Source organism: Pezoporus occidentalis, unplaced genomic scaffold (genome assembly GCF_034315485.1).
Source record: "Pezoporus occidentalis ecotype Australia unplaced genomic scaffold, CSIRO_AGI_Poc_V1 ctg299, whole genome shotgun sequence".
NCBI lineage: Eukaryota > Metazoa > Chordata > Aves > Psittaciformes > Psittacidae > Pezoporus > Pezoporus occidentalis.
The window spans coordinates 28,620-51,090 of record NW_026914929.1 but is presented as its reverse complement, the minus strand read 5'-3'; the positions used below and the strand labels follow the sequence as shown (position 1 = coordinate 51,090).

Below are 22,471 nucleotides of genomic sequence, written 5' to 3'. Positions count from 1 at the left end.
TGATACTGCCAAAGAGTAAAACTGCATCTGAAAGAGTATCACATGTTTATGCATAACCCCAGGCCACGGGGGGGGGGGGGGAGAGAAGGATGTAGTTAAAGCAAACTTTGAGACACATCTGATTACAAACATCAGCAAGCAGATGTAACACACTTTGTAGTGCATTTTTAAAGCATTATGAATGGAAGATACACATCCAAACTATCCACCTCAGCTAAAAGGGTAAATCCTGCTCGAGGTCCTGCAGTGTTAACGCAGCGCGGCTCCAGTGGCTGCAGAGGAAGGCTGCAGCCCCCGAGCAGTGGAGCCAGGCGCGGACTGGCTGGGGGCCTGCACAAACAGCCAGGAAAGAGGTCGTTTTATCAGAAGCCATAAACCAGTTTCTGGCTAATTGTTTGACAGGGGCCTGGGTGTGAAACAGCAACGGCAGCGCCCTCGGGACCCAGCCCAGAACCTTTGATTTCCTTTATAAAACCTCCGGAAAGTTTTTCCTCGAGCAAATTTTCTGTTTTCCATTGCAAACTGCAGACACTGCTCTGGTGCTGCCCTCCTGCAGCCCCCCCCCTCCCCTTGCTCCCTGCTCCAGCTTTACCCTTTGTCTCACAATCAGAGGCTGATTTCAGGTTGTGCAGCTGAACCAGCAGCTGTTTCCAAGCAGAAAGCACATTCTGTGTTCACTTTATGGAACGTTCAGTGCTGGAGCAGATGAAATTGTACCTGCCCCACAAATGAATTCTAAAACTCCTCTGTGAAACTCTACCTAAAGTTGAAATATTCAACTGAAAAGTGCCAAAGTTGTGTTACTGGAGCTCAGTTTGGAAAGAGAAACAAAAGTTCAGGAGTCTGTGGGATGCTCCTGTGCCTACTCACCATTAAAATGCAGAGGAGAATCTAGGCTGTCTCTGTAAAAAAACTAACTCCAAGGGAGAGATGCCTGTGTGATATATAGATGCTCCCAGGTGAAACTCAGGATAACTGAGCCCTCTGCGGAAGGCAAGGCTGACCTGACATGCCAACACACCCAGGACAGACTCTGGATTTATTCAGCCACATTCACTTTTCCTGGTGCTCGAGTCACAAGCGATGAAATCTCATTCATTTATGCAAGCAACTGGAAGATTTATTGTAAATAAAGCTCTGCACATTACACAACTGGCTAAAAATCATAATTAGAGTTGCACTGGGGAACATGTTTTATTTCTTCTGACAGCAGTCTGGCTTCAATAAGCCCAGCATGATAAATGGCCCAAAAGTTTGCGGAGTTTCGGCAACTAAAGACCTTATCACAGCCATGGAAGTGGAAATGTCTGACAAGGTTTGATGTGGCTTGCGAGTGGTCCCGAGCACTTCTCCTGCACAGCATCACTTTCCAGCAGCACCAGGGCACAAGGAGCTGGAGGCAGCGCCTGTGTTCCCTGTAAATCAAAGGGATTTTCTGCTGCTGTTCAACTTCCCAGACCCCGGTGCGAGCGCGAGGACACGTCTGCGGGAATTAGCGCGGTTCTAGGATAGGGAGGAATGACAGTCGGACTGCCGAGCCGACAGACCCTCTGGAAGAGGGTCAATGACACCATTAATAGGATGCAGACATTCCCAATCTCCGGCTAGTCTGCGCCCTGCCAAAAGCTCCAGTGCTTGCTTGCTTTATAGTTTTAAGTACAATTTCAGGTCCATAAAACATCAGAGAAGACAGAAGCTATTATCCTGGCCATGACAGGAGTCCCTAATGGGACATGCATACTCTGCACATACCTAGAACTAGTGATGCTGAGCTTTTCCTGCTCCCCATCTGTTCAAGGGTATTTTAAAATGTACCAAATCAGGTTTACCCCAATAACATTTATTGCTGCCCTGAGACTTCTGACTGACTCTGAGTGCAATCAGACATTTATCTGCCTTTGCTCACTCTGAAGAGAGAAGCCCAGTCCCCTTGTCATGTGGGGCATCCTCTGAAGGGTTCTCTCCAACCCAGCCACGGAGCTGGAGGTATTTATGTGAAACCCCTCTTGCCGCAGAGCTAAAGAATCAAACCCAGTTGCTCTCCAACTAACAGAGAGGTTCTGCACAGACCAGCCCAGAGCCACGTACCTCAGAGGGCAAAACAAACTTTATTATCAATGAGGATGATACACACTGCCACGAGTATTTTAGTCAGTCTCTGCTAAATTTAGAACAGCTAGAATATTTCCAGCTAACATTATGAAAAATAATTATTTATACTGCTATAAAAAGAACATTCCAGTAGCAGGGAGAGGTGGTGAGCAGCAGTGCTCTGCCACAACGGTGAAGGAATCTGGAAGCCTTTCCCAGCTCCTGCTCCGCAGTGCCAGGGACTGGGAATGCTCGTTCCAGGCTGGTTTGCTGCACAGCAGGTGACAGTTGGTCTGTTTATTCAGTACAGTTCCAGAACAGCTTTGGGAATCCTCCCATCTCCAGAGCCACCATTCCGATAGGAATGATACAGAGGTTAGGTTTTGTTTTGCAAGGCTGACCTTAACATTGAGCCCAAACACGCCACTTCGTCGTTCTCAAGGACCTTTCCTTTTCCTCCCTTTACCCCCCGACACACACACACGTACCTCAGAAGCAGTTTCCTTGTGAAGAGATGCCCCCTCCGGTCACCACGGGGTTCTCCATTTCTGATGTGGTTCATGAGCACTACGGCTGTCCGTTCTATGAGAGAACCCCCAAAGAATCAACTGCTGCCACAGGAATCCTTCTGATAAGAAAAATTAAATGAAATAGAGAAGAATACTCAAGGATTTCAGGAAGGCAATGATGAAGGAATGACACACTCAGAAGAGGATTAATCATATCTGACAAACAGGAAAGCATGTAACCTCCTATTTGTTACTACCTTAAGAAAATACCATTTTAATAAACATATGGAAGCATTAAAACAAAGGAAAATGCATTATTTTGTAACTTTGAGGCTTGTATCGAGTTACATTTCATCCCTTCAAAACTTGCTTCATCTGCCAAGGCTGTTGTGCAGCGTTTCTCACTTCTGTGCCAGACCGAACGAACAGAGAATGGAGTGAATTAACTGCCTGGGAGCTGGAGCACAGCCTCCAGCATACAACCACGAGCACCTTCCATGGATTTATTATTGCAAACCAGCAGACAGATAGGAGCAGATGAAACTATGCACTGGTTTATCCTAAATTTAGACTCTAAATGGAGAGATGTCTCCTCCCTGCACCATAGCCAAAGGTGCTTTGATTTCATTATTAAATGTCTTTGTGTGAATCTGAGGTATGGAGCTCATGCTTTACACAGGCCTGCTCAAGCAAAACAGACATTACATAATTGTCTCTAAAGGGTTACAGCACAGTATTTATTCAACAGCAGAATGCAAGTTTGTTAAAAAGAAGGCTGCATACATCGAAATCAAACTTGTTTGGGTACAAACACAGCCCTTGGAACAGAAAACCTCATAAAAGGAGAAACCTTCTATTTATTAATTGGTCAAATGAATTAGAAAAAATGGCTTAGAGGAAGTTCAGGAAGGAACCGAACTCTGTGCAGCAAACACAGATGTCACAAAAATGACAGAGTCATCTTCAAATTAATCTCTTCATTTAAAATACCCACTGGCAACAAGAACAACAAACCCCATTCCACTTTGACTTCCATCATGTTACGATGCCGAGTAGCTTATTGACAGGTCAAGGGAGAAAACCTTCAAGCTTCTGAGGAAGTAGCACCCACCCCTTTTCCTGTACAAAAGGAGTTTGGATGAGCACGTATTGGTGGCAAGGCAAAGGCAGCAGGACCCAAACCAGAGCCTCTGGGTGCTCCCTGGGGCTCAGCCCAGCCGAGCAGCCACAGCTCTTATTGCCAGGGCAGCCAAATTCTTGGCACTTATAAGGAAAAGAATCCTGCTCATTTGTACATAATCCAGCTATTGACATGGCTTTAGTATGGCAAATGCTGAATGCCCCAGGTAAGGGAGAACTTCTGGACTAGAGGATCATGCTGCTGTCTGGAGGGGGTGAGGAAGGGATCTGGAATCGCAGTGTGATCCAAGCAGTGAAGAACCAACGGAGACCAGAGGTGTGCAAGGCTAAGTATTCCCCTTTGAAAAGGGGAAAGAAACCCAAAAAGTCACCTTTGAAAAGCAAGAATCTGCTTTCCTGATCCAAGCACCTGAGCTCCTGGAGCTCCCACTGTCCCGTTATTGCTTCTGGAGGTCAGTGTGTTTTACAGCTTTTGGTTTGTTTGTTTGCTAAAAAAAACAAAGAAGCGACATCCATGTTTGGAGCTATTAATACAAAAATCACACCTGAACTCTGTTGAACATCCCCCAGTCCCCAGTGCCCCCTGAGCTGGCCATGGTTTGCTATGTGGAATATTGTTACAAATATGAAATGTTGGCAAAATGCACCCCCCATCCAACCAGGAAAAAAAAAAAGGAAGAGAAAAGCTTTTTCCAGCTGTAACATCTGTTAAGTCTAACTAGCTGACAAGTGCTTCTGATGGAACACGCTTGCCAGAACACTACAGAAGAGGAGGAGGGACTTTATGGAGGAGGGAACACAAGCTATTTTTCTCCTTCCCTCACCCACAAAATGCACAATACCATTTGCAAACAACAAAGGAACACCACAGCATCTGATCACATGCAACACGAGGCGATTTCACGGGCTGACGCCGTCGCACGGAGTTATCTCTGGGTCATTCCCTGCGGCAGGATAACGGGAGCACATGCTATCCCAGCAAAAGACTCTGGGAAATGTAGGTCCCTTTCCCATTCATCAGTTTCAGTGTTATACACCTGCACAATGCTGGTGACATTGTTCAGATGCCAATTGTACCCTCCTACAATATAAATCTTTTTTTCTAGTAAACAACAGCCTGCTTCCGACTGCCCTGCACGCATTGGGCTCACCGTGGTCCATTGGTCTGTTTCAGGCACATAATACTCCACAGCCAAAACATCAAAACAACGGTCAACATGGTCCATGCGGCCTCCCAAAGCATAAATCCTGCTATTTGCACTGACCATGGCATGCAGAACTCTGGGCTCATTCATCGGGGTTTTAAACTCCCACTGATCCACGGTGGGGTCGTAGCAGTGCAGGGCTTTCTTGTCTTCCACCGAGATGCCGTACCCACCTGAGATGTACAGCTTGCCTCCTACCGTGGCTCCCGCGTGCCCCCACGTCCTGCGTTTCAGGGAGCACACGTAGGTCCACTCATTATTTTGGGGGCAATACTTCTCCACAGAGGCCAGGCTCCCCGAGCGGTTCCTCCCACCGGTGGCATACACCATACCGTGCAGGACGTTGAGCTGGAACTGGATCCTGCTCTCCTGCATGGCCTGGATGCGCAGCCACTGGTTCAGGTGCGGATCGTAGCGGTAGCAGATGTCCACAGCTCCCTCCCCGCTCCGGTACTGCAGGTGCTGCCCTCCAACGATGTAGACGAAGTTGTCGAGCACGGCCACGCAGGAGTGGCTGCTGCCCACCTCCATCTCTGTCAGCTCCTTGAACTGTCGTACGCTGGCATCCGGCAGGTAGTAGACCTTGCAGCTCACAGTGCGGTCGTTATCGGTGTAGGGAGTGCCACCGAAGGTGATGAGGGACAGGACATCCGAGCGGATGGTGGTGCGAGGGGACTGCATCTCATGCTGCCGGAAGGGCAGGATCTGGTAGTTGAATGCCTCCAGCAGATACTGCCGGCACAAGACATCTTCCACCATGATGTCCAAGGTCTGGACGCTGTCCACCAGCTCCGAGGACTTCATCAGCGGGAAGCGGATATGGCAGAGGACCTGGCTGGCGTTGGCACGGCGGGTTGGGTCATACTGCAGCCACCGGACGGCGGCACGGAAGAGATCTATTTCACTGCAGCTTTTCAGCTTATTGCTCTGCAAGAAGAAAACAAGGCGCTCCAGGGGCAGGTGGAGGAAATCTTCTTCCTCAGAGATCTGGAGGAAATGCCTAAAAGTGAATGCATCTACTGATTCCTTCAAGGATGCGAGGCTGAAGGTGGTGGCCATCTGCCCGATATTGAGACACGTTTCTACGCTCATGGCAGACTTCAGGAATTCTTCGCAGAGCTCCACGACAGGCACCATCTGGAGGAAGACAGCAGCTCCCAGCACATCCTGAATGCAGTCAAGATCAAGAGTCACTTCGGCACTGTATGCAAAGTCTATAATGTGCTTCAGTCCTTTTGCAGATAGACCTTTCAGTTCAATCACATCTTGGCTGGCTTCTCTCATCCCGCCTGCAAACATTGCCCTGGGGGTCAAGAACACAAAGATTTCACCCCCTTTTAAATACAGGTAAAATGATGCATCACTTCAGAATGGTATTTTATTCTTTTAAACCGTACTGATTCCCTCAGGGAGGATGGGGAGGGAGGGGAATAAATCAAGGCTAAATCTCTAAAAGGCAGGAGAAATTAAGAGTATGCAGTTTCTTACATAAAGCTTGCATAAACACTGCACTGAGAAGTAATATTCAGCTATCAGAAAGTTACGGTTTTCAATACTGTGGCAGCATAATTAAGAGTGGACCACAGGACAAAGCTTCAAGAAGTGGGTAGAGCTACCAGAGCAGGGACTGCAATACACTGGACACCAAGGGATCCATAATACTCAACAACCAAAGGAGACCACGGGATCTGCACCAGCAGAGGTTGGTAACCAAACCCTAAAGAGTTCCAGTGTTCAGGAAGTGTGAGCACAAAGAAGGAATAACCTGTGTTTAGGAGGTCAGCGACACTCTGAGCCTGCCTGCGGCACTGCCATCACTTAGCCTGTTCTATCCTAGGCTGGCTATGAAATCCAGCTATTGCAGATGCAACACTGCAGATGCAACAATCTAATGGCAATCACAAGAGAACCTCCCCTCCAGGGTTCAACCCCAGCGCCTTAAGTAAATAGGGAAATCGGAGTCGCAGCCACTTCAGAATCCTCTGTCATGTTGCAGCACGACGGCAGGGGGCTAGCAGGCAATTAGAAAACAAGGAGAAAAACAAGATTCTGTTCGAGCACAGCTGCAAGCACATCAGTTGACCAGGCCACGCAGAGATTAGGCCCGAGATCACCTCCTTGGGAGGCTTCTAAATTCCACAGGAAGCACATACCACGCCAGGGCCTGACGCAGACATCTCATAAACCATGCTGCTGGAGCAGTGCTGCGTTTCCCAGCACCGGGGCCTGCGGGCGGGACGGGGACACAACTGCACATTGGGATTTAATACAGTGACATTCAATTTCAGCAGATTTTGTTACAGATGGGTAGCTCAGGGGCAATGGTTGTGCTCTGGGTAGCATTGGACAAGCAGTAGCAGAGCAGTTCTGGGGGAAGCTGAAGTTAAAGCAGGCTGCTGGAAGACCGGCTCCAGGGAGCTGCAGCAGCCACTGCCATCGTACACACACCACAGCAAGGCTGCAGGCTGTCACGCAAAGACCTTCTGAATTGCTGGCAGCTGCCTGCACATTTGGAACTGGGTTTTCCATTGATAGCCCACTCTCTCACATCAGAAAGGTAAATCCATTCTGAGGGCAGTGTCGTTACTGCTGCTTTAGGAAGCTGTAGTGACTCTAAGGTGCAAGTTAGGCAGAAAAAATGCTGAATGGACCCTCCCTTCTGCATTGATACAGGAATAAAGGAGTATCTTGGGAACACTGTCACAAGATAGGAGTTCCAAGTTTCCTGTCCAAACCTGCCGCCATCCAGCATAAACCCAAGAAATCCTAAATGACCTAAATGAGGAAATACCTGCATATGAAATAAGCTCCCCGTAACCGGGTGACCAGCAATCCTGTTCACAATTTGTCCATACAGCAGATGAGAGCATTCTGCTAAAATCCCTCTGTGTATCCCATGTCCCAGAACAGCACGCTGCCCTGATCCCTTGCCCCAAAGTGTGTGCAGACACATGTGCGCTCGTGCATTAGCTACACAGAGCTGAGCATGCAGAAAGAGAAGCATTATAGTTGCCACGATGAAGACAAAGTGGAATGCAATTCCTTTAAGAAGCGTTACGGTTCTAAAATGCTGATTATTATATAAAGGCCTCAATTTCACTCTTTTTCTCCCCTCCCTCTCTGCATAGAACCAGAGTATTTTCAAAAGCTAGATTATTCTCCCATTGTTCCCCAGGACAACCTTCCTTAGCACCACAGAAGTTATAACAAGAAACCTACTCAGCAATTACATTTTGACAGGGAAAACACACTAGCAGTGGCACTGCATACAGCATTTATGAATACAAATAGTGCTATTAGCATTTGGTGGGAGATCAGCTCCATGGTTAATTGCATGCCTGGTAGGGAGAGTGATAAGCTTGGAGGGTTTATGTTACCAAAGCAAGAGAGAAGGGAACAGCCTAGAAAATATGTGTGTACAGGAGACAGACATCATCAGAGCAGCTGAAGAAGTGGACCGAGGGATGCATGAGATACACCAAGGGACACTGGAGTCCCTTGCTTGTGGTTACCTGCTCAGCACACACTTTCTGCTCAGGTCAGGAAGGAACCTACACGGTGAGGGACTGCAAACCCTGTTGAACAGCCCTTCTCCAGCCGTACCTGCTATGACCTGCAGTCCCAAACAGCCCTCAGGTCAAGCGCTCTGCTGTTCTGAACCTTCCCAATACCCTTTGCCTCCAGCATGCCCCTCACTTGACACTGCTCCTGGTGCTGCCAGGAAAGGTCCCTAATTCAACAGAGAAGTCAATGCCAAAGAGCTTGACAGAGACAAGATGGATGAATATGTATTTTTTGCTTAAGACCAAAGTTCCTGCTCTGCCATTGTCTCACTCTGCATTAATTGCTGAGAACACTCATCTCTGTGCTTGTTTTCTACCCACACAAGATAGGACAACTCTCCTCTATCTCCTGGGGCTCTGGAGAATGCACACCCAAAACGTTTCACACTCTTCAGCCTGTAAACAGTAATCACTGTGGACAGGTCAGTGGTATTTAAAGACAACAGGAGTGTATTTACAGCGGGCACCACCATTCAATGGGATGAGTCATTTCAGAGGCCTCTTGGAAATCACCTCAGGTAGCTTCAAGGCAAACGCTCCTCTCTTCAGCAGCACCTACCAGGAGGGTTCAGGACCCGGGCTTGAACTTGCATCTTGGCCCAGCGGCTGCAGCAGAACACACCTCCTCTGCATGCAGAGGAACTGGCTCCACGTGCCTGCAGGTAATCCCACCGACCTCCGTGGGGCAAAGCAGACCCCCAAAGGGTTGTGCATGGGGGTGATTCTGGGGTGTGGTGGGAAGGGTTGGGGTGGGGGAGGATGGAGAAACAGAAAACCAATGGGAAAGGTAGAAATGCCTGCTTCCCTGTCAGATTCTCACCTGAAATAGTCACTGCAGGCAGCCAAGACAACTTTATGAACCTGAAACACTTCATTATTTATAGTGAGGATGACATCAAGCAGCTGAGCCTGAGCTCGGAGCGAGGCCAGTCCCTGCAGTAGAGTGGTGCTGTGGCCAGGAGCAGAGAACGTGCATTTCAGGGTGCTGTTCTTGTCAGCCATGCTAAAAACAGAACAAGAGAGACAGGCTGGTTTTAAATTAAAACAATATGTGGTATACCTACAAAGCACGCTGGGGAAGCTCTGTAACGTGAAGCAGTTTGAACACAAATTCCCAGCTCAACAGCCACACAGAACATCATGACATCAGTACCTCAGTTGTATTCCCTTCTCCCAGCACAAAAGAGACTTCCAAGTTTTTACAATACCCTTTCCCATCAGTGACAACCCATCACGCTGCAGCACACGTGGCCTTCAGAGACCATCCAGACACCAGCCAGCGAGGCCAAAACCTCCAACGGACATTGGTGTCCCCACTCTACAACTACCCCAGAGCCCACCCTGGCCCTGACTTCAACCACCGGACTGAGTCACAGTTGCTTATTCTTCTCAGCACCTCTCCTGCCTGCAGCTGTTGGATACTCTGTGCTGTCCAAGGACAGCCCTGTTGGCCCTACTGGGTTCTGGCCTTATGCTGGACCCTCATGAGAAGAGCAAAAGCAAAGTATTACATAGCACTGGCTGCTCTAAATAACGTCAGCTGTTTGAACTGCACTGTAAACAGTCCCCTCCCAGAGTAAATATTTCCTTGGTTTTCCCAAAGCCTCTTGCACACGTTCCCCAGGGCAGAGCATCATTCTTGGATCCACTTGGCCTCAGATGCACTTGTCGGTGAGAAGGCTGCCTTCGGAGGTGAATGTCAGTAGCATCTCTGCACAAGTGGATGCTCTGTGCTCCTCTGAAAATAACAACAGTTAGGCTGCAGATTTCCCAAGCAAGGGAATAATGGCTCAACTTGCCCTGCCCAAAACGAGCATCCCACCAAGCAGGGCCCATTCACACCCACAGAAGCATGAAATCCTAAATTCACTGGCAAATTTGGTCCAACTCTGAACTACTTTTCAGGATCAAGATCCAAGGAAGAAAACACACACAAGCACCAGTATTCAGAATGGGGTTGATGGTTTTGGATGCATCCTGCCATTTGCTTGCTGCATTTTAGGAAATATGTTATGGAAGCATGACATAAATAATCCCAAACAGATCATTCCAAATCTGGAAAGCTGCATTACTTGATCCCAAGTCCACAGTGAGAGAGTGAGCTTAGTGCTGCACTTAAAGGGTGTTACTATTATTACTATTATTATTATAGGTAGACTATACCAACAAACCCAAATAAAATAGCACAGAGCCTGAGTCCCCACGTGCTCAGGGCTGTATGATCCCATCACCTGCTACCAACTGTCCCTAAAAGTTCACCACCTAAACAACAAAAGCTACACACAATGGACAACACAAGTAGGCGAGGTCAGAGAAGAGTCAGGGAGATGGGATAACAAAAAAAGGGGATGTAAACAATCCTCAAACAATAAGGAACAATGGACAGGACTTGCCGCTTGCCCAACTTATCGGATTGTCATTTCCTGCAAGCTTTAAGAAGAGGGGGGTTAGGGGAAATCTGTGATGCTCATCAGAGCACCCAGAGGGCAGGCGCTTTGTGTGAGCAGCTTCAGAGCTCTCTGGGATGCTGCAGGATGCAGATAGTGAATCTCTGCAGCCTGTTTCAAAACTCAGGCTTGAGGACGTGCCTCAAAATTCATACTGGGATGCCTGGTACCAGGCACTGTGCTTCTTGTAGCACAGATCTGAAACTCCTGCCTTCAAGTCAGAGCATACTAACAAGTCTTAGTTCAGAAATTGGAGCCCAGCTGTAACATCCTTCCTATAATGAAAAGGATTAGCAAAAAGTCAGTTGCTGACAAGACCTTTATCCGTGACTCCACGAGCCAAGAAGTGACTATCCACTCCTGCTCTTCCATGGCGAAAGAGGAAAGGGATTGGAAGGAGTGAGCACATGAATATTCATCACGTCAAACTCATTTTACTCTCCTCACTGGAACAATGGCTTTGATTCGCTGGAGTGAGAGGAGGAAACACGGAGCCTGAGTGTGGAAAAGATCTTGCCTCTGAGCACAGCATCATTCACTGAGCAAACCCATTCTGCTGCAGGCTGGACACAGGCAGCTCCGGAGCTCACTGGGAGATGGTGACTCCTGAGTTCACCATAACAGCATCAGACTCCATCTCCCACAGGATTCTTCTCATGGGAATTTTCTTCAGCACTTTTCTCATACCCATTTGAAATATTCCTGTTCCCAACGCAAGGCTTTACCCGTATAGGATTGCTTCCACCAGACCCTCCCAGCACAGGTTCCTCTTCAGACAACTTGACCTGAAGAAGTAGTCCTCTGTTGAGCTTTTTCCCATTAAGTTTTACAAGCATTGTTAAGAACCATAGTGTAAGTTTAAAATAGATGGAGGACTAAATGTGGCCGGGTGGATATTTCTGTGCTGGAATAAACATGTTTGCATGTGTGATTCACTTCAATAGGTAATTGTGAACAGCTACCCCAGAAAAACTCCCTGCACTAGTTCCTTTGTCTGTTTACAGGTATAAAATAAAAGGATCCAAGGATTACAGAATCCTCCAGGGGGGGAAAAGCCCAAGAAGCAAAGCATTAATAATGTCCAGTCTTCAGTCTGGAAAACAAAAAGAATTTTTAGAAGAAACACAAATAAAATCCACACAAAGCTTAGAAACCAAGGAGGAAACTTTGCAAGAAACAATGTGGGAGAAGGAGAGGTGAGAAACCAGCAGCAAGCGCTGTGTGGAGTGTGGCTGGTATAAAGGGGCTTGTGAGAAAAGCAGGCTTGGCTCCGGCCGGGCTCTGTGCCACAGGGTACATGCGCTCTGCTGCACGGCTTCGCTTCCCGCTCCTTTGGGAAGGGAGGAAGAAGAGCAGCAGCAGTTGGATGTCAGAGACTTCACAGCAATAAAGCACAAAGGGAAGCCTTGAACATGTGAAAGCGCCTTTGTGTGGCTGTCCCTATCTCACTCGGGATCTGGATATGCCGTGTACTCGCTGCTTAACAATCTGTTCCAGCCGACAAACTTTGGGAAGAGTCGCATGGACTCCTCAGCAGTTCAAGATAAAAGCCTTCTATCGCACAATAGTGGCAAAGTGTTTATTCCGCTCCTTCCCTTTCTGATGGAGAGCTTCTGGAATTTTCCTTGGGAGTTGGTCTTTGTCGTCAGAAGGACAGCACTGAGAGGAGCCCCTCCCGGGCGGCGATGCTGTGTGGAGTTTTCTGTGGCTGGAGCATCCTTTGGCAGGGACTGAGCACGCCAGCTTGGAGCAGGGTCCAGTGTGTCTGCCTGCATCCAGGCAAATCTACCCTTCAGAAAGTGTAAAGCATAAAAATCATTCACATCAAGCTGCATTTCCACTGCAAATCCCATAGGATTCACAGGGGAAGGGGATCTGAAAACGTTTACATGATCAGGGCCTCTAACATGAACATATTGGTATAAAGGTGACTTTACAGGAACAGAAATCCCACTTCCCACATGGAAATCACTGTAGCAGTGAAAGGTGTCTTTATATTCACTGCACCCATCACATGAATGGCGAGGGCAGCTGGAATTCAATAGGATTCCAAAGGGTGATGCGTTTTGGGCAGCAGCTTCAAAGACCGGTAGCATCACTGTTACCTGATTTTCAAAAGGGGACTACCAGGAATCAAGTAATGGGATTGGGGATTTGTCTCCAAGCTGCTGCTCTGAAGCCAGATTGCTTTCAATCCTCTCCAGTCGCTGCAAGGTAAGAGTTCATTCAGCGCGGTGTATGTGACCTTAGCTTGAGGAAAACCAACCCAAATCCATACACACACTGCAGGCTTGTGCAAATGTTAAAGCAAGGGTTAAAGGAGTGGCAGACAGCAGGCAGGGGAGGCAAACAAGGCCAGAAATTCTCCTTCTGCTGCTCACGTATTGCAGCAGCTTGGCCATCCGCTCATCCTTGCCCCGAGCACGCTGACCACATCCTTAGCTGGCATGTTCTGAGCCAGGGCTGCTTGAGTTCTGACCAGAAACAGATGCAGAGAGGAGGCACCTGAGGGCAGGGCTGAATGCCCGAGAGGCCTCTAAAGCTGATGGGCTGAGAGGTGTTGAAGGGCCACACTACAAGAGTCAGTCCAGATGAAGCACAAAGAACATCCCAAAGAACAACCATCCCCTGCCTCTGCCTCCTGGATCCCCCACAACATCACGTGTCATCCCAGATGTGTTTCAAGCTAATGAATCATTTTTACCAAATCTGTCCTGATGATTAAAAACATCAAAGCTGGAATTAAAGGCTTACCAAGCATGAGTTCATATTTCAGCATGTTTGCAACTACTGCACAAGCACAAATGGAGAGAATTACACCAGGCCAGACGAGAACCTTTCAGTGATTGAATCCTTTGCTAGACAACTGCCTGTCCTCTTCCTCCTGGCATAACATGGTCCTCCTCGGAGGGAGGGATGGGTCAGTGCTAGCAGGGCTGGCTCTCCATCCCAGCTCAGCATCCCTGCCAGCATCCAGCCACGTGTTCCCACTCTCCAGACAGGTGGTGCTCGGTGATTTCTCACACAGGAGAGGCTCAGGGGCTAGCAGGGTTTCCAACAGGGCAAACTTCCAGCAGCAGCCTCTGCAGTAAACACAGGCTCTAAAGGTAGGACCCCACGAGGCATGGCTGGGGTGCAGAAGAGGAGGGAGGAAAAGCAGCAGCGTGTGTGTGTTCACATGCACGGAGCACGGACTGCCACAGCTTTTCTGGGGAGAAACAAAGGATTTGGGATTGCAAAACAGCCAGCAAGGCACCTCTGGAGCGCTCGAGCCTGCAGGAGATTTCCTATGGTGAGAGCTGCAGAACTAACATAAAGCTGAAGAGTAACTTTATTTAGTACATAGGGTATGAATATTAAAGGCCTTCTTTAAGAACCTTGAAAGGCAGCATTATAGATATTTTAATAATGCAAATCATTTAATGCCTTTAGTTTCATGCCTAAGTAAAAAACACATTCAGATTCTGATTTTTAAACTACAATCAAGACACTTAAAATCAAAACAAAAGTCAAACTCCCTCAGATAAGTCACTGGTAGCCATGGTTACTGTAATATTTCAGATCCTGAGGCTTTATATCACATGCCCAAATGATGAAAATGAGTTCCCAGCACCTCACACTAACGAACATTACGGGAGTTGGAAAAGGCCAAGCTCTTTGCTGCAGATCTGCTGCTTCACAACCTCTTCCCAGGAGCTCCAGACATGGTCCTGTGGCCTTTGCACCCCCTTAGGAGGTTTCCCTGAAGTCTGGGTGCAAGGAAGAGCAGATGCTGCCAGGCAATGAGACTTAAAATACCTGCCCTCGTAACCTACTTACAGCCCAGCAGCACGACTGGCACCAGCACCCCCTCAGAAACATTTACCATCGCTTCCCCATCCAAATTAGCACCAACAATAAGCCCTTAATGCTGAGCAGCTAATTAAATATTAACACATGGAGTGAAGGGGATGTTTTCCAGAGAAACATCATCATCCTGAGGGAAGACGTGAGCAAAACCATGTAATCGAGTTCTTTGTTCCCTCTTCCACCTCCTTCCCTTAATTTCTCCTTTTTCTCTCCTCTGCCTCCTCTCATTTTCCTCTCTTGACACCCTCTCTTTCATCCAAGGCAATAAATACAAGTAAAAAGCCTGAGACTAATATCTCTATCTAAAAGTGACTAAAGCAATTTGGAGTGCTCAAATGAAGAGATTATAAATGGGCCTGAGTTTTAGAAGGAGCAACACTTTGTGGGGGAAAAAGTGGTCTATAAAACGCCTGAAGCGGAACAGTGAGGTTTGAAAAGTCTCCGCTTTTGTCTTTAACACTTTGAGTCTCAGAACTTCAGGAGAGTTACGTGCCCAACAAACCAGTCCTTTGTATCTCTATTACAGGTCTGCTCCTCTCACAAAGAAGGAACTGAGGTCTCAGAAGATGGACTGGGATGGGACTGGGCACCACAGGGCTCCCACACCCTCGCTGCCTGATTCAGCCTTGCCTTAGTGAACCAGCAATGAAAGCCACGTTTCACAGAAGCCAGGAGGTACCTTAATGCTTCGGGTTTAAGTGCTTTCTGAATCAGGTCCTACTAATCCCGCTATTTGCTTATCTGCCTCCTACTTCTCCCAGGCTGGCACCAAGGCAACCCTGTAGCCAAAGGTAAGAGAGTGAGGTGAAGCAAGAGGCTTTTCAATTGAGTTTTTCTTTAAATAGTATTTCCTGGTCCCCACAGAAGTCCCCAAAACGTTTTCAAATCCCTGTTTTCCTTTCTCTGAGCTGGACTCACACAGGGCTCAGCAGACACACACACAAACACATTCTGCTCCCAGGCTTCAATGGGAGGTTGTTTGCAAGCCAAAGGAGGTAGGAATTTGGTTTCTGCTAAAAGCACTAATGAAGCTGGATGTGTGTCAGAAGCTGGCCTTGTCAAACAGAGCACTGGAGCAGCAAAAACGTGGAAGGTGAAATATCTGCACACATTAAGCTCTGTGCTACTCCATGGAGTTTCACATGAGGGACTGGTCAGTACGTGCTGTACCTGGGCCAAATTAGGGGGAGAAGGGAAAAAGCATGGCAGGGGACTTGGATCTTAAGGTCCTTTCCAACCCTAACTATTCTATGATTTTAGGATTCTTAACAATGTTCCTATTGCAGAGCCAGAGCCATCATGGTGCTGGTGCCAGGACAAGGGGAAGAGCAGTCTGGTCCTTTTCATTCAGCAGCTCTGAATTAGGGGCTCTGTGAGTGCCGATGTGCACACTGCTAGCAGCATTAGGGTTTTGGAGGGGCACGAAGCGTCAGGCTGAGCACATCCTTTACCAGGAACTGCCATTTCTCTCTATTCACACCCAGAGCTACCACGGAGGATCTTGTCCTGTAGAGGGGTTTTCCTGGTGCACTCTCAGTCCTGCCCCAAACCTCCTCCAGCAGCAGAGAGTGCAGCAGGCAACACACATCACCCATCACTAACAACATCCTGCCCTGCCACAGCCTCAGCCTTTACAATGACTGAGGAGGGGAAGATGCTACCCACCCCTCAAACTTACTGTGGTTATGTTCTTGTCAGCCCCAAACCTAAAGCCGCTGTGGCAGGAACAAACTGAGCAGATGGAAAGATCACTCTGAGCATATAAAAGACTGTGGCAGCCACAGGGAGCATCACAGCAGTGAGGAGTTCAGCTGCTCGGTGCTGCTCCCAGCCACAGAGGACCTCTGAAAGGCCGGTGGGGTTTACACCATGTAAAATTTCCCTATGTATCCACAGTACAAGCTCTTTACACACTGGATGCTCCTGCTGGCAGCGCTGCCTTCAGCAGCTTCACGTGTCTCCCACCTTACAGTGCCACCCGCCAACCCCGGCTCTGGGAAGCAGGCAGTTACAGTGACGCTGGCCCAAAGCCGTGTGTGTAAAAAGCAGAACCAGCCTTTTCCAGGCGGAGCAGTGGCTTCGCGGGTGCTCCCGCAGCAGCACCCGTGGCAGAGCCGCTGAGCAAAGGCCGAGAGGCACCTAGTGGTGCCGGGAAGCACAGCAGAGCCACCAAGGCCACCCCAAGTGACACTGGGGCCAGCCCCAAGCGCTGCTAGCCTTCCAGGTCCCACCCTGCGCTTCCCTCCACCATCACGTTTTCACCTTCAGAAACAAAGCTGATCCACAGCACAGCTACCACCGCTTTCACCCCAAAATCCACCAGGATCTGTCTTGCCACTGTGACACGTTCCCGCTTGGGATGGCCCATTCCAGCCCTGCCAGCAGCTTCTAGCACGGCAGAGTTCCCCCCACCAAGCAAATCCCTCTGGGACCTTGTCCCACACCACCATACCCTTCGCTCTGCACCTTGGAACAACTTCCCACTCAGAGTACGAGGTGCTCGGCGCAGCGTTTGTCCCAGCCTGGGTCTGTGGCAGCCGCCTGCATCGCCTGGGCAGTGTCGCAATAAAAACGACAGGAGTAGTTACATGCAGAGTAGGGACTCCAGCGTGCAGCGCACCGCACACGCCTCTCCTCTCCCTGCACCTCCACCCTCCAGATTGGTGCCTCGGAGCAGCGAGGGATGTCGAGCACAAACAACATGAAGTGATGAAACAGCAGAAACAAGACAACACCACTATGCCATCACTGCAGACTAAAGGAATCGTGTTTTCTAGCAGATGCAAGCAGCTGCCCAGCACTTGGCATCAGCACACCAGCTCTAATTCAGCTCCAGGATGAAACCTGCTCACCACCACAGCTGGTTTTAGCCCTTACCTAAATCCTCTGCACTTCCCTTCCAACAGGCTTGCATCATCACTACGGTTCCCAGCTCCTTGGGCAGTTCAGTTCTGCAGCAGCTCCATGTCACCTCACCTGAACAGAATTAACCAAGACCCCCAGAAGTGCAGCAAAAGCTTTTGTGAAGGGCAGCAATTTCTGTGCAAGTTCAGCACTTCTCAGCCACATAAATGAGAAACTGGAAAAGACACCTGAGCCATCACCCCGTGATGCAGGACTCTTCCTTCCAAAGCGGTGAACGCTACACAACACTTGGAGGTAAGGCCTTTAAAGAATCACCAACGTTTACTTCTGGTCTAAATGGAACCTCCAGCTCAGAAGTTATTTTTACAGCGTAAACATCTACACCACGTCTACCAGCTCCAACAACTAAATCTGGTTTAAAATTGCCATGTGGCAGAGGGTGGAACATAGAAACCGCACAACACTGAACTCCGAGCGGTTTCAGAAGGAAGAAAAGAACTCTAATTGAAGAATGAAGCTATGCAAGATCACAGGAGCACAAAAGCAAAGCAGACTCACAGCCCTTATCATTATCTTCCCCCAATGGTTTTACTCCATCCTCCTGTACATTGCTGCTCTCCCACTGCTTGCTTTGGAAGGAATAAGGTCAGGGAGTTCAGCTCAACTTTCCCTTGCTGCGAACCCAGACATACGTACTTCTAGATAAGGCAGACCTGCAGGTCTCCCTCGACCATTCATCCTGGGTTTGACAGTTGGAACTGCTTTCAACCAACACACCAGCGTGTAGCAGTACTAGAGAGGCTCCGAAATGCGTTTACACACCCTGGCTGCCTTCCTGCCCATCTTCAAGGGATTAGTGGAGACGTGCAGCTCTCCTCAGCAGCTTGTCTGGACAACCCTGATTAATTCCTGCTTAGAGGCTGGCACGGTAACATCCTCTCCAGCACCTGAGATGGTTTTCCTAGATCTCTGGCACCCTGCTTTGTACAATGCTCCTCCCCAGCATCGCAGCAGAGCTCGCACACCTTGCCTAAAGCACGGAGGGCCTTCCTCACTGGGGGCACCCATGGACCTGCCCGTTTCCTCTGTAACTCACTCACCAATCTCAAAGCCTGTCTCCAGGAGCAGCACTGTATTACACAGTGAATTCTGAAGCCTGAAACTCTCCCTCTCCATGATATGGAGAGCTGGGAGTAAAACATGAAACCCGTCTGCAACTCAGGAAGTTCTGTCCATAAAGGAAAAAAGGGGGGACAGGAGGGAAGGCAAGTTTATTTCAAATGAGAAGATTTAGGCCGCTTGCTTTCCAGCGCACAGCAATGGCCTTATCTCATGCCAGCAGTGTGTCAAGGGCCTTTTGAGCGTACCCTCGTCCACTCCTTATCGCAGGAGAGCGCGGGATGCCCGGCAGACACGCGGCTGTCCCTGCTCTGGAAGGCAGCACACACACAGGAACCAGCATCAGCTATGCAGTAGCAATTCCAAAGATGGAAATTCTGCCCGTGCTGAGTGCACCACCGAAATGGCATGTGTGTAACAGCAGGAGAGGACTTTGTCCTTTTGCCATAGAGAGCAAACACTCACTAAGTGCAAAAAGGCCACAAGTGGAAGCACCTAACAAGGAATCACTGCTGACCCTTGCAATTCCCCTCTTGCCCTACACAGCCGATGCAGTGTCTCCAACATCCACCATCAGGTTTGTCCCCAAGACATCCATCCTTTACAACAGACTAACAACCAGCAAGCAGCAGCATCAAACTGCAGCGAGCTTTACTTTAAAACTAACAAAGAAAACAAACACACAGCGATAGGGAAGGCAACGGAGCTGCAGCTTGGGGAGCATTGCTGCTGCAGCTCCACGCCGAGTGATTTATCACAGCCCTCAAACAAATTACTTCCATTTCTCAGTGCTACATATCCAGTACCTAGGAGCTCCAGAGCGAGTGGCCCTGCACCCATGTAAAGGGAGTGCTGCTGTTCCTGTGCTGCTGCTCCTATGCTGAGCAGGAGGGAAAGGAGCTGCAGAGAGATAAAATTAAACGCCCCAGGCAACAGCATAGTTTACACAGGAGGTCATTAGGAAAAAGGAAATAAAACGTATATATAAATATATATATACACATGGAGAAGGTGAGAACTCAGACAGGCTTCCCCAGTGCTCAACAATGACTGTAAGAGCTTCCCTCTCCACAGCGTGACACCCAGGAGCAAACACAGAGTTAAACTGAGGCTAGATGATGCTCCGAAGAGCAGGGCCAGGCTGACAGCACAGCATCCCGGCGCACACAACACAGCTGAACACTGCCCAACGCAGAGCTCCTGGATGCGGCCAGCCCTGGAGCAGAACCTCCACTGCCAACAGGTACCACCTACAGCACCCGCCCGGGTACCCAAGGGGCGAGCGGCCCTCCAGGAACCAAACCCAGCCCAGGGAGGGGGTTGATGGCGAGGGGCTGGGGTGGAACAGAACGGGCCCAAACCACCAAAACCGCCGTGTTTCTGTGACTCTACAAACCCGCTGCCTCTACAAACCCAACGCAGGTGGGGTCTGTGCAACTCCCAGCAAACCCCCCCCAAACCTCAGCCTTCCTCCGCATGAATTCCCTCATGGGAAGCTGGTTTTGTCACCGTTCAGTGCCTGCCCCATCCCTGGCAGTGTTCAAGGCCAGGTTGGACACAGGGGCTTGGAGCAAGCTGCTCAGTGGAAGGGTCCCCGTGGCAGGGGTTGGAGCTGGAGGAGCTTTACGGTTCCCTCAACACAACCCATGCCGTTGTTCCATGGCTCTCTCAGAGGCCCTCAGCCGCCGGGCCGCGCTCAGGATAACTCCCTCCCCGGCTCCCCGCCCCGCACGACCCCGGGCGAGCGGCCTCGGCTCCCACAGAGGCCACACAACTGAACCCAGCGGCGCTTGTGGGCGCCGGAGGAAGGCGGAGAAGCGCCGCGGCCGCCCCGGGCCCACCCGGCCCCGCCCCGCCGCCGCCCGGCGCTCGGACCCCCGGTACAGGCCGCGCCCGGGCCGCGCTCACCTGCTCGGCGGCTCCGCGGCGAACTCGGCCCCGCCGGACTCCGCCATGTTCGCTGCGGGCTGCGGGAGCCGCCGCGTTAAAGGCGCAGGAGCGAGAGGGGCCCGCGGCGGGGCCCGGCACCGGCACCGGGGATGAGCGGCTCCGCTCCGCGCCCGCCGGGCCTGGCGCCGCCCCGCCGCCACCGCGGCCTGTCACCGCCCCGCGGCTGCCGCTGCCCCACGGCCACGGGGGCTGCGGGCCCGGCGCCCCCCTCATGCCTGGGGGGGCCCAGAGGGGTCTTTGCTGCCCCATGGCTGGGAGGACTTGGGGGTCTGGCCCCATCCCTCAGCTCAGGGCTCCCGTGGCTGTGGCCTCCCCGCGGCTGAAGGGACTCGGGGGGTTTCTGTCGTCGCCCCATGGCTGAGGGGGCCTGGGGGTCCGTCACCCCCCGCACGACTGCGGGGTCCCGGGGTCTGTCACCACCCGATGGCCGTGGGGTCGCTGAGGGGGTCCCCTCCCCACGGCTGATGGGACTTGGGGGGTGTCTGCCATCGCCCCACGGCTGAGGAACTGTGGGGGTGTCACTGCTGCGTGACCTGCTCCACAGGCCCCCATGGGCCTCCCCATGGCAGAGCCTCCCAGCTGGCGTTACCCAACACGGGCGATGGCCGTACCCCACCCGTTCCCTCGGCATCTCCCGTGGGACTCGTCGTGTCCCGCAGGAGCCATCGTGTGTGCAACCAGCCCTGGGCTGCGGGGACGAAGCCTCCAACGGCCCCATTCTGGACCGGGTTTTACTGCCGTGAGTGCTCCGTGCAGGAGCAGCAGTACCCTCCAGAGGGTGCAGTCCGGTCACCGGCGAGCCCCGCGCTCCGGCTCTGCCGCCTCGGTGCCAAAGCTGCCTTCGCCACCCCACGTCCCCACACATGGTCGGCATCAGCGGCGCTCCCAAAGCGCCTGGCGCGGACGAGGCCAAGCATCGCGGGACCCGTGTAATTCCGAAAGCTGGCACGCATCTGGGAAGCGGATGGAGCAGAGGGCATCCAGAAATCAGGAAATTGTTCGTCGCTCTGCCAATGACCGGGGCTAAATGTCTTTGATTTCCCATGCCTCCGTGTCCACATCTGTATGAGGGGAAGGGGGAGTTCGTACATGAGAATAAACGCGCTTGGAAAGCCGTGAAAATACTCTTTCAAGTCAGCCTGATGAAAACTTCATGTTCTGGAGCCCTCTGCTTCAAGGAGAGCAATCTGTTTCAGAGGCAAAGCTGTGTATTTTTCTTATTTAAACCTTCTAAATCTGCTGGAGCATTAAAAATATTTGGCATTTCCACAGCACATTTCATTCCCAGCTCCAAATGCGTTTCACAGACATTCATTAATTAAGCCTCATGAAACCTTTGGGAGAAGGGGAAGCAAGGACTTATTAATTTGCTATTTGTATTGCTGCAGTGCATGAAGACCCCAGCCAGGACCTCGGGGCCCTGTTATTTTAGACCTGACCTACACAGAAGAGATGTCAGCACGCCGAGGCGCGGGGAGAGCGCGAGGACACGCGGGAGAGGTGGCGGATGAGCACCGATGCCGTAAGTCATCGGCGTTTCAGCGCCGTGCCCTTCCTGCTGCTGCCGTGGCTCCCACCCCAGTCCTCCCAGCACCTCACCAGTTGCACCGTGCCTTTTACTGGTGTTCGGAGGCTCCTGCTCCTCCTTACCACCGCCTCGCGCTCATCCTGCTTCCTCAGACACCGGCTCTGCTTCATTTGATACCTTCTGCTTCCTCCTGGGGCTGCTTTGG

The 22,471-nt window shown here is 50.6% G+C and overlaps 1 protein-coding gene across 6 annotated transcripts; it reads right to left on the bottom strand.

Annotated features, from left to right (window-relative positions):
- Positions 1 to 2,089: 2,089 nt before the first annotated feature.
- On the bottom strand, positions 2,090 to 20,857 carry KLHL26 (kelch like family member 26). Of its 6 annotated transcripts, none has more exons than XM_062626826.1 (4): positions 11,546 to 17,041; positions 9,329 to 9,511; positions 4,892 to 6,248; positions 2,090 to 4,228 (listed from the first exon to the last, which is right to left on the bottom strand). In XM_062626826.1, the coding sequence occupies exons 1-4, from the start codon at positions 11,644 to 11,646 to the stop codon at positions 4,178 to 4,180; spliced, it is 1,692 nt and encodes a 563-aa protein (XP_062482810.1). In that variant the 5' UTR covers positions 11,647 to 17,041; the 3' UTR covers positions 2,090 to 4,177. The 6 variants fall into 6 exon arrangements, with proteins under 6 accessions (XP_062482810.1, XP_062482811.1, XP_062482808.1 ...); XM_062626827.1 differs by having other exon boundaries at positions 2,090 to 2,719; XM_062626824.1 differs by lacking the exon at positions 11,546 to 17,041 and adding an exon at positions 20,697 to 20,857 and having other exon boundaries at positions 2,090 to 6,248.
- Between the last annotated feature and the right edge of the window lie 1,614 nt (positions 20,858 to 22,471).

What these genes read in the sequence shown, in the direction of transcription:
- KLHL26 (XM_062626823.1), bottom strand. Translation starts at nt 11,646, where the DNA reads ATGGGTATGAGAAAAGTGCTGAAGAAAATTCCCATGAGAAGAATCCTG. An exon ending in TCAGGAGTCACCATCTCCCA is followed by an intron (nt 9,512 to 11,545) that starts GTGAGCTCCGGA and finishes TTCTGTTTTTAG; the next exon opens with CATGGCTGACAAGAACAGCA. An exon ending in GCCTGCAGTGACTATTTCAG is followed by an intron (nt 6,249 to 9,328) that starts GTGAGAATCTGA and finishes CTTGACCCCCAG; the next exon opens with GGCAATGTTTGCAGGCGGGA.